At 44.7% G+C, this 16,721-nt stretch overlaps 1 protein-coding gene across 6 annotated transcripts in view; it reads left to right on the plus strand.

Moving 5' to 3' along the window:
- The window catches only part of IL21R (interleukin 21 receptor), an 18,653-nt gene continuing 1,932 nt past the window's right edge, over positions 1-16,721 (plus strand). Inside the window, exons 1-8 of one of the 6 annotated variants that reach the window (XM_064389821.1) lie at positions 1-859; positions 7,604-7,678; positions 10,770-10,875; positions 11,525-11,721; positions 13,368-13,519; positions 13,926-14,103; positions 15,397-15,493; positions 16,303-16,384. In XM_064389821.1, the coding sequence (XP_064245891.1) occupies positions 7,624-7,678; positions 10,770-10,875; positions 11,525-11,721; positions 13,368-13,519; positions 13,926-14,103; positions 15,397-15,493; positions 16,303-16,384 (867 nt within the window). In that variant the 5' untranslated portion in view covers positions 1-859; positions 7,604-7,623. Of the gene's footprint in view, positions 860-897; positions 3,309-7,603; positions 7,679-9,323; positions 9,542-10,769; positions 10,876-11,524; positions 11,722-13,367; positions 13,520-13,925; positions 14,104-15,396; positions 15,494-16,302; positions 16,385-16,721 lie in introns of those variants that run through there. The other 5 variants (XM_064389823.1, XM_064389822.1, XM_064389820.1 and 2 more) reach the window with 5 other exon arrangements.

A 16,721-nucleotide genomic window follows, 5' to 3' on the forward strand; every position in this document is an offset into this window, starting at 1 on the left:
TAAAAACCTCTGGCTCTGCTCCTATATTGGCTTTGTGTAGCAAGATTTTATAGTGGAGGGGGGGCTACAAGGGTGGCTTTTCTGAGAAGCCACTCCCTTCCTGCCTTTTCTCCTAAAGACACATCACATTGCTGCCAGTGACATGGGAAGTCACCAAATGTGTTAGGACTGCATGTTCTGTGGTTTACAGATGCAGCTGGCCACCCTCCCTGCAGCTTGCTGTGTGAAGCCTTTGCTTTGCACATGCTGCCAAAGCCAGAGGCTGAAGACAGCTGGTGTTTTTCACCCTGTGACAGGTGCCCGAAGCTGCCTAAGTCACACTCCATTGCTGCACCAGTCCCAAGTGTGGAAGAGCTGCAGCCAGGCAGGATAGGTGGGACATGCTGATTTTTGACAGCTGTGGTAAAACAGAGCTCCATGAGATGCAGATGAGGATCTTGCCATAAAGAGCTGTGTGCCAGGGGTAGAGTTCTGGTCTTGGTGCATCCCCAGTGGCAGATCTGGGAACAAGGTGATCGATGTTGCCTTTAGGGGGTCAGTTTCTGCCAACCTGTATGGAAGGCGCAGGGAGTTCTGCCAGCACTGCTAGCTCAGGTGAGCACTGTGGGAATGCATGAGTCTTGCTGACCTTGTGCAGAGGTGCTCTGGGCATGCTTTGCATGGTGCAGCTGCGGATGTTGGGTTCAAGCCTGAGCAGAGCTGTAGGTTTCTGTTCCAGATGGTCAGGGTGAGTTCACAAGCACAGTCATTCCTGTTTCTCTTTACCAGCATGTGTTGGGTGATTTCCTAAGAGAAGATACAAGCCTCTGTGCAATCTCCTCCATGTGAGCAAGACGTACATAGCCACAGCTCTGTGAAGGTAAGCTCTTTTCCCCTGCTAGAGCCAAAATGATGTCCTCTTACTACAGCATTCATGCAGTATGGGCTCAGACTTGATGGATATTGGGGAAAACAAGAGGCTGACCCCAGTGTTGATGGCTACAGATAACTGGCAAAGGCAGAAGGGAGGAAGGAGGGCAGGATGCTGGGCTCTGCAGGTGACATTCAGTATTCCTCAGACTGAAAGAAATGCACTCCTCCCTCCCCTGCAGCATCCTGTGTCAGCTCACAGCCACCACCTGTGGAGCTTCGGTGTTTTTCAACCTGCTGCTTTGCTGACTAACACCTCTGCTTTCTGCCTGGCTCATTCATATTTTAGCTTGTTTCCTGAGCTTTGAGGTGGTTTCTTCTATTGCTTTCCTTTCCAGCAGAGCACTGTTACTCATGTCTCAGCTGTTCTCCTGCCATTTTTCACTTATTGTAATGTATGATTATCTTCCTACTAAATGTCACCAGCCAGTAATGGTGCCTTTGACTCTAAAGTTATGCCATGTCTGTATCTTTGACGCTGCTGGGGATATTGGTTTAATTCTGTTATGACAGGAAGAAAGTACAGAGGTAGTACTGTTTCTGTGGAGTTTTTTCTCTTTTTCGTCAAATCATGAACCTGATAACTCTGAGCATGACTGGTTTTATATTCTAGAGAAAGGAACTGTCAGTTCTGAATGTTGCTTTTTCAATGATTTATCTTGCTGATAAATACGTAATGATGTTGTCCTTCTTCCAGTGATGGCAAAATGGTTTTGGGTCATGAATAACAGAATCTACCAAGCCTTCCCTTGTGTGCCCTTCACACTTGCTTCTTGGTGAATATTACCACTGCAGACTAGGCTGAAATTACACTTTTTATGAGTTAAATTTGAGGAAAACAGGCCTTTTGATGCAATATGTTTAAATTTATAAAGCCTTTGGCCTTACAGTTCTACCAGTGTTCCTGTTTTTAAAATTAGCTCTGTAATATCAAATGCATATTATTGCATGGTTTAAAAGTACTGTGGCTTGTGACTGCCAGACTATCACTCGTTGGAGTGATCACACATGCTGCTCTTTCCCTCCCTCCTGCACAAATAACAATATTGGCACACATTGGAGAGTCCTGTGTAATCAGGGGGCAAAAGCTACACCACTGTCCTGGTGTGCTATCCTCATAACAGAAAGATATTACTAAGAGCCTGGGAAATTTCTGACTTAGCCACTCAGCCTCATTAACCCTGCACTGTCCCACACTGCACCCAAGAGAGGTGGCAATCTCCACAACCCACAGGCACCAGCAGCTGAGACAAGTCTTTTCTAGAAGCTTGGGCCTGACATTGTGCCTGTAAGTGATCCACAAAGCCTGCAGAAGGGAGAGCTGGTCTTTCACAGAGGCTGCTCCAAACACAGTGAGGAGCAGCTTCTGGGTTAAGTCATGTGACCTTCTCCATGCATGTTCTAACAGTGTACAACCAGCTCAGTTACCAGCAACTACCTGGCAAGCATGGTCAAGAGCCACCTGCCCTGACCTGAACATTCCAAAACATCTGTTTTTCAAAGAGTGAGTCAGAGGTATGGAGGGCTTAACATGGAGCTCCCTCATCCTGCACCCTGCTGCTTTGTGCCAACTTCACTGCTGCAGTCTTCTTGGGTTATTACAGCTCCTTGTTCTTGCTCCTAGCTCCTCCTACCTCCACACTGTGTTGTGTGTGCCAAATCCCTCCATAGTGCTGCTCATTTCCCTCTTGTCCAAGAATACAGTGAGTGTGCATGGGTTCCTTGAAGCCCCTTTAAAGGCATGATAAGTGAGTTGATGGACCCTCCCTCAGTGTCAACCTTGCAATCTAGAGACCTGGCCCAGACACAGGTCACAGGCCCTCACCTTGTAGGAGCCAGGTGACCTCCCTGCCTGTGATCTAAGGACTGGTGCTCTTGCCCTGATCCTGGGACCATTTTGGGAATGGATGGAAGCAGAACACAGTGGTATTTGACTGTCTCCAATGTGGCACATGCTGTACTATGTAGTTTGGATTAGCCCTTTAATACCTTGACACTGATGCCTCCTCACTGCACAAGTCTAAGCCCCACTATGACCTTTTAAATATGAGGCTTGTGAGTTTTTATCAGTTCTCCCACCCTTTTCTCACGTAAGAAAGCAGAGCAGTACAGTAATAAATGTTGTGTGGGTGTTTGGACATGAATTCATCACCTCCTCTCACCACATCCTTCTGTTGGCACAGTAATACTGATACAGTGGTGACGTCAATCTCCACTTATCGCTGTGTATTCCAATACACCACGGCCCTTGGTTGTGCACAAGTAGGCTTTGCTCTTACTCTGTGCTAAGGAGATCCACCTGCTCCTCAGCTCCCCAGGTGGGGTTTGCAATTGCAGTAATGATTTAGCCAGGCTGGTCATGGAAGTGTTGGAGGGCTGAGATGTACAGAACAGGGCAGGTAATATCCATGTTTCCATCACTTTTCCCTGCTGCCAGTTTGTTCCTGCTTGATGTTGCAACTTCACTGTAAATCTTTCTTATAGCTGATGTGGCCCTTGTGCCCCAGCTGTCATTGCTCTTACTCTCTGGACAATCAGAGCACCCCTTTGTCTCCCTGTTGCTTCAGCTTTCTGATCAGATGGCAGTGTGCATTGATAATGATTTTTTTCTCAAGAAGAAAGCTTATTTGGGCATATAATTGGTGGACTGTATCTTCCACTCTTTTTTTGCTTGGGTGCAAAAAATTCATTTCCTCATGCTTGGAAATATTTTTCCCTTTTTTTTTACTTAAACTGAGCTCTTAATTAGTTTTTATCTGGGATTTGATGTGTTTTTTTTTTGTTTGTTTGTTGGTTTGGTTTGGTTTTTTTGTTTGTTTGTTTTTTGGGGATGTTTTTTCTGGTGGATTTTTTTTTTTTTTGTTTCTTCTTTTGTTTTTGGTTGGGGTTTTTTTGTGTGTGTGTGTTTTGTTGTTGTTTTGGGGTTTTGGGGTGTTTTTTTTGTTTTGTTTTTTAAGTACATACATTTCCTGAAAACAGTTCAAACTGTGAGCTTAGACTGCATCAATGTTTGGCAGCTTATAGCATCATATTTCCAGATCCTTAACAAAAAGAATCTTCATAAAGGTCTGTCTGTATTGGTCCTATTTCCTATTCTCTGGTATATTAAAAACTTGTAGCATCATGTACATGTGTATATTATGAATGGCTACTCAGCTTTATTGCTGTAATCTCATAGGGATATTACAGAGTTTGCAGATGTAGTACTTGGCAGCTGTACAATGCTTGACATTTTATAACAAGGGTCTGTGTTGCAAGGATGTGTGAAACTGATTCTGAGTCCCCATTTCACAGACCAAGAAAATGAAATGAGGCAGTAGAAAGGACTTTTCTAATGCCAGACTGGGAATAAGTTCCTGCCTCTGCTCATTGCCCACTGTCATTCTTTCCTCCAGGTTAACAATCACATGCTGACAGATAGAAGAGATGGGAAGGGTGTAACAAATGGAGGGATGCAGGAAAGGTGGGGGGTCCGAATAATAGACTGGGATTGAAGCTTGCAGGGGGCCTGACTGGAGCATGCTTCAGAATTAGGGCTGCTATACGTCTCCATTGAAGTCATGAGGTCTTTGGCATCAAACACCACGAAGATGCTGCTGCAGAGCTGCAGCTTTCCCAGCTCTTCTGCACATGTCTTGTCTGTCCATGTCTTGTCATAACAATCTGGAGCACAGCCAGGAGGTCAGACAGTTTCAGCCGTACTGAAACTGTCTGTGGTGCTCTTAGAGGTCATAGTCCTTTCCTACTACACTGAGGTAGGGAAATAGAAGGAGATAAATGTTGGACTAATCTGTGGGCACTAGCAAGGGTAAGAGATGGGACAGTGGCATCCCAGCTGAGGAAGTATTGTCTCTTTGTTTCAGCTATTTTAGCAGATCCTACTGTTTTTCTTATTTTTGCTACTGTGCTGCTCTTCATGAATCTTCCCTCTAGATTACAAGGCTATGTGCTAGCCTCTCCCCATTGTGTAATGGCAGTCCCTGGTAACTCTGTAAGACATCTACTCAATGAGCTATTTGGGCTCCTTGTTTTGACTTTTTCCAGTTCAGTCCTGCCTGTCCCTTCTGGTTGATGGTGCCATTCTCTGAGTAGAGACAGAAAAGTAGTGTAGCCCTTGAAAGAAGCCACAGTCCAATAAGTAAAAGCAGCAAAGACTTTCCTTGCATTGGTATGTTCATTTAGTCAGGAATAGGCATAAAATCAGGGAGTTACTGCAATATTGTGAATACAAAGCGTCAGAGGCCCTGCCAGTTGGACTCTGAAATAAGTGGTGGGTCTGCAGATCTCTCTGAGGGCCCAGCTTTTCCCTTTCCCTTTTCTTTCCTTTTTCTTTCACAAATTGCCTTCCTTTGTTTTCCATGGTTGCCAAGAGTGTGGAGCATGACAGTCACAATACTAAGTGATGCTGAGATGGGCTCATGGTGCAGCCAGTCTCAGCATGAAGTCAGCTGAGCAGGTTTCAGATAGGATGACAGCAAGCCTTCCTCAAATGAATGAGGATTTGCAGAAGAGCCATTGAAGATGGGTTTTATCACAAGGTGGAGTTAGACAGTGGACTGTATCTCAGTGACTAGGGACTGCACCACCAGAAGTAGTGGTAATGACAAGAGTTATTATGCAAAGAAAACTTGGAGAGCTTGGACCAGAGTGGTCAAGAAAAGGTGTTTACACAAGGCAATGTGTGATGCAGAAAGAAGGGCTGGAGTATGAAGGTAAAGAGTTTGCCCTGCCACTGGCAACAGGTGAGGGAGGATGGCAGGGTGCCTGGGGCTCCTTGCTGAGCTGGAACAGTGCTTCATGGGCAGGGTTTGTTTGGCAGGAAAGAAGGGGCAGCAGCTGCATCCTTGCTTCCAGGAGGGAGCACACAGCAGGGTGTGACATAGTGTGTCTGTGGCACCTCCAGAGCGAGTCTTGTTAGTCTCACCTGGGCATTGACACCCTGAGAGCATGTCTGTGTGCTCACATGAGGCTGCAGGGGCTTTCTGGTGGCTGCTAAATTTGTTTTGCTTTCATTATTTGAGTAAACCTGGGAAATTTTTAAACTCCACAACTGTTCCTCAAGTCTTAAAGGCTTCATGGGTTTCTCTCTTCTGGGTGATTGCCTGGGCATTTGTTGCTTGTGTTGGATGCTGCATAGGCACGCCAGGACCTGAATACCTTGAACTCCCCATATGAATACAGGCTGAGGGACAAAGAGATTGACACCAGCTCTGCTGACAAGGACCTTGGGGCAGTGGTGGAATAAAAGCTGGCCATAAGCAGGCCATATATGCTGGTAGCCCAGAAACTCCTGTCTTGGGGTTCTTCCCCAGCAGTATGGGCAACTGATAGAGGGAGGAGATTTTTCCCCTCTGTTCTGCTTTCTTGAGACCATACCTGGTGTTCTGCCTTCAGGTCTGGGACCCCCAATGTGACAAGCATGTAGAACTGCTGTGTTCAGTCCAGGGGAGGCCACAGAAATGCTTCAAGGGCTGAAGCATGTTTGCTATGTATGACAGGCTGAGAGAGTTGGGCTCGTTCAGCCTGGAGAAGAGCAGGCTCTGAGGAGACCTTACTACAACAAGTAAGAAAGATAAGGACAGGCTTTTTAGCAGAGTCTGTTGCAACAGGACAAAGGGTGATGTTTTTTTTTTAAATCAAAAGGGTAGATCAGACTATGTGGCATGGCATATGGGCCCTTCCTGCTGTCTGTGCATCCTTGCAACTTGCTTTCAATGAAACTATGTCACCAAAATAATACACATTGCTTATCCAAAGTTTTGTCCCATTTGAGAGCAGCTTGAGAAAACAGTGCTGAAGTGTGTACCAGGTATCAACAGCCAATACTCTGCAGAGAGCACATTTTGAGTTTTTCTATGCACATCCATGTATTTCTATAAATATTTAAATGTTGTGAAAACACAGCTTTAAATACATTATATGACTTGAGGGCTTTGTCTTGGAGCAGGGGCTGTGGGTTGAACAGTCATTTGTATGTGATGCTATTTCCTCTGCTGTCATCTTCTCTGAAGACTTTCTTGCAAGTTCTCTTCCCTATACCATCTGGGCAGCCTTTCCCTGCAGTCAGTACTGTACATTGTTCTCTTGGATGCTATATGAGAGGCTGGGTGTTTTTTTTCTTCTTTTCTTTTTCCTCTGGTCTGTCTTTCTGGAGTCCCTTAACTAGATATTTCATGCTTATTTAACTATAGGTAGGCCAAATCAATGAGTTCTCACCAGCTTTCCTCACACAGATCCACAATGACATTCAGACTCCATTTGGCTAATTCACTGCATAGCTGTTTAATCTGCAGCAGTGTCACTTCTAGTGGCAAGCCATTCCTAGCTGCAAGATACCAATGAAGAAAAAATGGGTCAGCAATTAACCCAAGAGTCTTTCTTGTTGCCTGGATAGCCAGAGCTGCGGTTACTTTGCTGCTTTCTCTGTGCATGTGCTAGCAAGGAGCAAAGATTTCACTGACCTTGCTTATGGCAAGTTGGCAGGCTGTTGGTCCTACCCCCCTAGCACATGGAATGGACAGGAGAGCTGAAATTAATTGTCTAAATAAGACACTCTACTTTTAGATGTTTAAATGAAAGCAAGATTAATTCCACCTCAACCTTAATCAAGTTAATGTCCAAGCAGAGCTCTAAATTGGTCGTGGGAGTCTTGTGTGTGGGTTTTTTTGTTTTGTTTTGTTTTTTTCTTCCTCAGGACATCCAGTGAGAACTACCATGAAGAACAAACTGTGGCTCCAGAATATTTTCTTCTGCCTTTTATTTCAGTACAGTAAGTCCTCAGATATTTCTTTCAGGTTGTATAACCACAGGATTTATCTTAGTGACCATATGTACCAGCTCTGATGAGATGTGCATGGCACAAGGTTGCCATGGGACAGCAAGCACGAGATGAGGTCCCAGGGGAGAGAGTTCCATGCAGTAATGAGTGGAGGACAGCACAGGAAGGTGCACAGCTGGGCCGAGTTCAGCCAGGCTGTATACGGCTCTAGGGAGCAGCACCAGTGGAGAGCCTGCAGAGGCAGTGCCTGCCTTGCACTGAAATGTCTCCTAGTGACATTAAAGTAGGATTCCCCCCACCAAAAATACCCTTTGCTGTAGAAAAGGTTCTGGTGGCCAAGACCAGGATATCCCCAGGGTTGCTGTTGGCTGCTCAGCCAGGGTCAGTGTAGTGAACCTCTCCTAGTCTGAGTCTCTTTTTTTAGGACTGGACTGTGCATACAGTCACACACTCCACACGCCCCCTCCCCCTTTTTTCTGGCTCCTACCCACACTGCAATCTCCAGCTGACTCATAGCTGACTTTCTGAACAGATCAGCCAGACAGAAAAAGGCAGTGACAACCATGTCTGCAGGGAACCATGCAAGTTTAGTATTTTACCTGCTGCTTGTAGGCAGAGCATTGGACCTGCCCCAGACCTAAATAAGGAGAAAAGATGCATTCAGAATTATATCTTTCTGTCATAGGGGACCACTGTGATGTCTGGTCCGAATTTTGTGTGATGCAAGCCAGGGAATTACCGTGTACTAATTTCAGTTTGGATCAATCTAGATCTTACTGTTAAAAGTATTCAAGTTTTTGTTTCTAAAGCTGCCAAGGAGAGACATTTCATCCTAGATCTAACTAATTGGTTTTAGGACACTTAATTATTCCTTTGCCAGTAAAAAGCTGTTCTCTTAATTTTGTTAACAGATTCTTGCCCAAAGATACCCTTGCAACTTACCAGCTACCTAGGAATAGTAGCCTGTCTACCAAGGAATAATAATCTGTTTGACTAATTAGCACAATAGCATAGAAGAACACTAATTACTGATGCTTAATAGCCTATTAATACTTGCTGCCCTTTCTAAAGGAATGCAAGAGATTCCTAACCCAATTTTTTTCTAGGAGAATAAAGTTAGGCTAAAAGAGAAAAAGTACGTTGCTCAGGATTCTGAACTAAACAGTGCTTGGTCCAGGATCCTCAGAAGAGTCTATTGAGGGTTCAAAATAAAACGTGAGAACTTAATGAAAATTTTAGAAAGAATTCTGAAGTTGATGTGAAATTAAAAAGTCAAAATAGAAGTTAAAAAAAATCATATGTTCATCTTTTGGACCAATCTGTTCCAAACATGCCCAAATTTATTCTGCCACCATCCTAAACCTTTGGGTTAAGGAGGATTTTGTATGCAAATCTGAGTGCTGCCCTGAGTTTGTGTAGGGAGAGTAGTGTGTGCTCTGATATGTAAGGACTAAGAAGTAAATGTTGTGATGGGTGACTTCAGCAGGGAAAAGTTGGACTTTGTTTTCCTCTGGGCTAACCCCTCCCAAGAAGGAGGCTGCACCCTCCGCTGGACACACCTGCGGCTTGTTGTGACTGTAAATGCAGACAGCTTGTTTGTGTGGGCAGCCATTTAATCTGAAGGGAGAAACGGATGTTTCTGGTCCATCATTGCACACACTGTCTGCATTCCATGGTGGTTCTCTGCATACAGCTTCAGCTGTAAGATTGGGCATTGGGGTTGTTGAACATATCACACTTGCAAACAACACTCTGGACTTAAGCATGTTGCAACAGAGGAGGAGGAAGCAGGGAGTGCAGCTTCTCTAACCAAGAAAGCAGCAGAAGAACAAAGGGAAGTGAGCTTGCAGCGTGGTTAGTATCAAAGGGTTTGGTTGCCTGATGGCTGCAGAGTAGTATGTTCTCAGGAGGCTGGGAGCAGCCTTTACGGTAGGGGAGGACACATGCTTAATTTAAGCATGGATGTAACAATTTTGAGTCTTTTCCTAGATGATGACCATTTTATTCCCATTGAAAATGGGTAATACTTTACGTGTCAGAAATGACTGTCACTGCAGTAGGCATGGTTTGAACCAGCATGGCATGCTGCATCACCTGCAGGCCTTTCCTCATTCAGTCTTTCCTAGTGTAATGGTGGTGGTTCTTGTCAGCCCAGGGAGCTGTCAGGAGGGGACTTGTCAATGCAGACATTTCTCACTGTGCTACTATCTTACCTGCCTTGAAATCCAGGGAGATAAGTGTGTTATGTACAGAACAATTGTACTTTTATAAAGCACGTACTGGATATTGCTCTGTGAGCAGAGCTCCTGAAGAACAAGTAGAAGAGTATAAATGCTGCTTTGTGACCACTTTCAAAATATTACTTGATTTTCCTAATACCAGTGTAAGTTCTACAATTGCATTTCAAGTTCTCTTGAGAAGTCTGTAATTAATAAATTGTGCTTATCAGAATGTTTTATAGAAATTATAGTAACAGCAAAAAACTGCAGTATTTTTTATTCCCAAATTTAATTTAAAACATACTTCAAGGCTCTAGAGCTGCACATAAAAATTATTGATACTGCAGATATCAAGCTTTAGAAAACAGAAAAGAGAATGGCAAAGAAAAATTACTAAAATAGCACTTGAAAAAAATGTGTAAAGTGCTATGTAGATATACAATGAAAACTAGACTAGCAATGAACAGTACCCAACTTTTTGGTATCATTAAAATGTTTGAATATGCTACTGTTTCTCACTGGGTTTTGGGCATCTTCTCTGTGCCATATAAGCTAAGGTTCTTGCAGAAATATGTGCCTGTGCTGTAGTGATTCTATGAGAGTCACAATTTGGACATTTCCTGATTTTGGCTGCCACAGCATTTTTAATAGGTTTTTGTTTGACACTTATCTTGGCATCAGTGACTTGTCACCCTGTCGAGTTGGAACACATCTTATGCCCCAAAACTGGAGACTTTCAGTGAGAGGGAGGGTGGTTGTCAGAGACCAGTCTGTTCTCTCCAGATTTAGTGGGAACCCTGAGGAGTGCATATGTTGATTTGTCACAGAAGTTGATATTGTGTTTTCTCTTTCCAAACCTACAGCTATGTGTTGTGAAAACCTCACTTGTTTTGTGGACTATGTACAGACCCTGTCCTGTATCCTGCGAGATGAGCTGGGTGCCGGTTCATACAATGTCACTGCTACATGGTATGTCTTGGTGGGATGAGCAAAGTCCAGTTAGCAGGAGCTTCTACATGGCCATAGCACAGTGGCGACCTTCTGTCCTCCTTGCTAGGTAGAAATCCTGGTTTTGCTACTATGCTGTTTTTTACTTGGTATTTTGCAGTCCAGTTACAAACTAACTTCTTCCCTAGCAAAGGACCCCTGGTTCCTGTCTCCACTGATTGTGCTTCTTGCTGCCGACTGCTATGCTGACTCCAGCTTCCTTAGCATCGCCTTCTCTGCTGCCGTGGGAATACCTTGCCCTTTGTTGCTGTTAAAAGTGAAATTTCACCCCTGTGCATTGGTGGGGCTCATGTAGACTGTCCAGTCTGCTGCTGTTCTGCCCCAGTAAGGAAGTGGATGTAGTCTTGGGCAGTGTAGGCCTGAGGATCACCTTTCCTTTCCAGAAACACTTTCCTATTTCTCTCAGAGACTATAAGCTGAGCAAGTAGAAGGGGGAAAAATATCTGTTGACATTCAAAGATAATTTTTTATTTGAACATGTTGATTTTTCATTTTAATAATAATATAATAATTTCATTTTAATAATTTCCTGGTGCCTGGTGGTTCAGCAACAAATTAATCCAACTACAGCATGTGATATATGCAGACTTCTTTGTTTCGTCTTTTTTAGGGTTCCTGGGGAAGATACAGAAAATACTGTGGCTGCCTGCACTCTCATGCAATTGTCAAGAAACACCAGTCACATCCAGTACATGTGCACTGTGGATATGACTGAACTCCTGGCAGATACCAAAGTCCAGGTGGATGTTATAGAGGTAGCTGATAGGCAGCCCGTGCTTTCCAAAGACTTTTATTTGTCAGACAACAGTAAGTACAAAAATGGTGAATTCCATAAATACTGTTTGACTTTATGTGCTAGGATAGTCTGGACAAGGAGTGAGCAAGCAGTGTGGGGCTACATTTGCTGTACACTCATCTACATAAAGCACTGTGTTCTTATTATTGCTATTATGCTTGAGGCTGAGCTTTAAGCTGGCTTGGTCCATGCTTTTTGTGTGGAAATTCCTTTTCCTCATGAAGCAGTAGGTGATAAATATCCACCTTAGACCAGTCTCATACCTAGGCTATGCAAGAGCTTGTTCTTGGCTGGATTCTAAAGGGCAGGAGGAATTACTTTATAACAAATGTCACAAATCGCAGAAACCTTAAAATGGTTTGGGTTGGAAGGGGCCTTAAAGATCCTTCAGCTCAACTCCCTGCCATGGGCAGAGACACCTCTCACCAGACCAGGTTGCTCCAAGCCCCATCCAACCTGGTCTTGGACACTTCCAGGGGTGGAGCAGCCACAGCTTTTCTGAGCAACCTCTGCTAGTTCCTCACCACCCTCACAGGCAAGAATATCTCTCTGATATCCCACCTAACCCTGTTCTCTGCCAGTATGAATCCATTCCCCCTTGTCCTATCACTACATGCCCTTGTCAAAAGTCTTTCTCCAGGTCTCTTGTAATATCCAAGGAGCTGGAGGCTCCCAAAAGGCTTTTGCAGTGAGCACCTGAACCAACACGGCTTTATGGCTTTATTTTGGGTGGCACAAGGTGTCCCAGATGTACTGGATGTGGTAGTTTCCCTTTCTGGAGCAATTACTAATAATTTCTCCTGCATGGCACAAAGAGTGAATACAATCCTGTAGCTGACTTGGTGGAATGCTGGTATGTTCTGGGCTGTGTATCAAACTGAAAAAAAAGGAGTGGTTAGCCAGGCAGATGGGTACCACGCAGATGTAGGAAAAGGATTTTTCTATTTGGCTTCTTCTGAAACTTTACTTGACAAGTGTCATCTTTTTGACAAATGCCTTAACATTTCAGGAAGCCTCCTGGCTGCCACTTACAGACTAGAGATTGGGTAGTGGTGCTTTGTATATCTCCGAAAGGTCCTCATTCAAAGGCATCACAGCTCAGTGATGGGCCCTGCAGACTGCTGGAGTTCTGCATTACTGCTTTTCAACGTATGAACACTCTCTGCAGGGATACAAAAGCATGCTTTTTGAGCAAATGGGATGTGGAGTTGCAGTGGGTTTATGCAGTGTCCCCTAGCCTCAGCTTTTCCTCATGACTCTGTTACATTGAGGGGTATTTCCCCAATCTTGTGAGTAATCATGACTACACAGAGTTCTTTTATGTCATGAGAAAACAAGGTGTTCTACATTTTACATAATCTCCTGGGAATTTATTATCTCTGTGTACTATCTTGCCTTCTCCATAGGCAATGAGGTGATTCAGAGACAAGCAGAAAATATATTCAGAGAAATGTGGTCTGGACTTCATTATATTCCTCACATGTGGGATTCTGTGCATGGCTGAGGACAGGAATGCTGTGGATGTTCTCTAGTGTAGGAAGGCCCACCACTGCGAGGGCAGCTTTGTTCTCTTCTCACTCTGCATTGCTGATACCATGTCAGGCCATCTCTTAACTGTAATAATCTTAATGAAAGGTAACACTATCCTGTCTTTCAGTAAAACCACAGCCTCCATTCAACCTGACCGCTTTGTTCTCAGAGGGTTACAATATTTCTTGGGAAACTATCTACCAGAACTCTTCCTTCTACTTTTTGAATGAGGAGCTGGAATATCAGCTGCGTTACAAAAGAATAACTGACACCTGGGAGGTAAGTGAGACGTCAGTTTACCGTCAAGTAGGGTGTACCAGAAAAGAGGAGGCCAGCACACCTAGGACGGTAGCACTGGTGGGAAAGAAGGGTTTTCATGGTTTAGAAAAAATGTCTCTCTGCTTGACTGGACTGAAAAAAAGGCAAACCCAAAAATTAATTGAGAAGCGGAAGCTGTGTGAGAAGTATTAGATCCTGTGACGAAGGCTGATAACTCATTTGATTCTCATGCTGTCCTGCCTGGCAGGCTCCCCTAGGACTACATGCAGCTGCTGACCAGTCAGAGCATGGCCTTGCAGAAATAACATGAAAGGAGAAGAGCTTACTTTGCAGGCATCCTCACTGTGCAGCAGTGCAAGCAAAGTAAGAGCAATCACTCTAGTGTTTGGTATTTAATAATTTACAGATTCAGAAGACCAAAGCTGTTCACGAAGATAAACGGACATTGGTGATCCTGCCATGGGAACTACAGGAGAACACTGAGTACGAGTTCCAAGTGAGAGCTAGACCCCGTGAAGACAGTGGCTATGGTGGTTTTTGGAGTGAATGGAGTTCTCCACTGTCACTGAAAACCAGCCCTGCCGGTACATGCTGCCATATCTCTTTGCCCTTTCCAGTCCAGTGTCAGGAAATGCTTTCAGAAATTTAATAAAATCTAATTAATTAGAACAAATTTTAAGCAGTCCAGTGAAGACAGGTATGGTTAGTTTCTTTACTGGTTATGTGAACCCCAAGCCTAGGCTGTCAGTATTGATGTTCTCACTGTGCTGCAGAAGAAGGGTGTTTGGTGGACTTGGCTGTACATTTGGATGCTACTTGCAGAAGTGCAGCCTCTAGCTTCCTTTTCAGTGTCAAATGTCCAGGGTCCTATTTGCAGCTTTCAGAAATGGGGGCGATCTCCTCTACCGGGTCTTAGTGTTGTCTTCAGCTGAGGGGAAGGGCATCCTGCTCTCAAAACTGAGTTCTGTGTCTGGACTGGGATGTTGGGTCATGCTGGGCATGGATGTTTTGTTTGGTAGCCACCACTCTGCAATACTCTGCAGGGAGTTCACAGTATACAGAAGTACACTGATGCACATCATGGTGGAACAGAGGCTGTGAAAATAAGGAGTCTTTGCTCCAATAGAGCAGGTGCAAAATCACTGTGGTCGATGCCAGCAGTGTGTGCTGAGCTTCCCTGCTCTCACTGCTCTGCAGCTCAAACTGAAGTATTACAGGGTTTACCTGGTGCAGTGGCAGCATGGCCAGGTCCATTTGCTAAGGGATATCTGAGTTCTGGATCTCAAAGGTGCTCCTTTTCATCACAGGTGGAGAGCAGCTACCAAACCATCATCTAGTCAACACCTTTCTCTAATCAGCTGCACTCTTTCACCTCACAGATCATCTGTGGAGGTGTCCCGAACCAGGAGTCAGAACTCCAGGGGTCTTTGTGGCAAGGAGCTGTCCTGCCCTAACTATGTTGGCTGTCTATCTGTGGTGCAGCCAGGTCATAGGGCAGCTGATGTACTGCTCCTTTCATTGATGCAGTCATCTCTGAGCACCCTCAGTCAAACCTGTCTGGAGTACTGATGCCCAGGTGACAGCCTCAATGAGATAATCTAGGATAGAAATTAATCATTTAGGTTGGAAAAGACCTCCAAGATTATCAGGTCCAACCTTTGACTGATGATCATTTAATCAACTAGACCATAGTATTAAGAGTGACGTCCAGTCTCTTGACCTCCAAGGATAGTGACTCCGCTATCTCCTTGGGCAGTCCATTTCAATGCTTGACAACACTTTGCATTCCAAAAACCCTTTTTCCCCTCACCATCTCCTGTTTATTGATCAGGGTGTAAACACAAGGTGAGCTTGAATGACCTTGTCTCTTTCTCCAGCAGCGACACAGAGAGCAGGCATGGAATGGCTGTTGCTGTTTGCTATTGTCGTGGCAATCATGGCCTCAATCACAACATTTCTGGCCAAACAGCAGAGGTAAGAATGCTTCAGGAGGCAGAAGTTAATGCTTTTATTCTATCTTGTTAAAGATGGGGTGTTCACATGCAGCCCTCCTTGAGTCTTGTATATCTGTGAGTGGGCAGCATGAGCCTGTGAGGAACAGCCAAGAATGGTCACTGGCTGATGTACTGCTCCGAGTGACCTGCTTTTCTCTGTGACTCTGTTTCCATTCAGGTGGCTGGGCCAAGATGGTGGCACATGGAGATGAAGCAAGAGCCACACAGCCTTCTGAGCTGTTCTCCTGGTCTTGTCTGTGCTCTGCAGTTGCCAGATAGAGCACAGTAGCCAGAGCAGCTTCCCCTTTCCAAAGCTGACATAGGTCCCTCAAGGCTGGAGGCCTCTATCCCTCTCAGAGGCTTGTTATGCCCTTGAAGAGATACGGGGTGCTGACATGGAGGAGGGCTGGGCTGGTGCAGCAATAGGGCTGGCACAGCCTAGGTCCACAGAAGAATTGCATAGGGAGGATTTCTGGCCTGCAGACCACAAACCACCTCAGCCTCAGTGAAAATTTCTAGCATTTGGTGCTTTTCCAGGAAGGAAAAGACTGGAACTTCTTACCTTTGTGTGAATGTGTGTGTGCAAGTGCTGAGGTCTCACCTCTAGTGAGGTTCACAGGAAAGGCTATTAGATGGCTCTGGCAGCACAAGACATCCTTGGAACATCAGCTGCTTGCTAACTCACAAGGCTGGGCAAGTGATTCCAGTTGCTTGAATGGATCTGGACATACCTTGCTTTGCATTTGTAATGTGTGCTTAACCCCAAAGCCTTTTTCTTTTCTCTTCCAGCTTGTGGAAGAAGATGGCTTGCATCCCAGACCCTGCTCCCTTTTTCAAACCTCTTTACATGGCTCATAATGGAGATTTTAAGGTACAAATGGGCTGCACAAGTGAGTGGAGTACATGACAAACTAAAAGCCCATCATGCTATCCTGAGCAAGGGATTCTCATTAGGGCAGTAGAAGGACAAATCTATCTCAAAGGAATGCCAAACGTCTCTAGATATAAGAACCAGAGCTTTCCAGTACATGTTCGGTGCCATGAAAATCTTTATGTTATACTCTTCATTCTCTGTAAGTGCTGTCTCAATGTGTGAGCTGAGTTCATGTGATTTCTGAAGCCTGGGATCCTGACGGGAGTGTCAGAGAAAACTGCAAAGCCATGCAAAGCTCTAAGAGGAAACTAATTATTTTCAATTACTTCAGTTA

Source organism: Passer domesticus, chromosome 15 (assembly GCF_036417665.1).
Source record: "Passer domesticus isolate bPasDom1 chromosome 15, bPasDom1.hap1, whole genome shotgun sequence".
NCBI classification, from domain to species: domain Eukaryota; kingdom Metazoa; phylum Chordata; class Aves; order Passeriformes; family Passeridae; genus Passer; species Passer domesticus.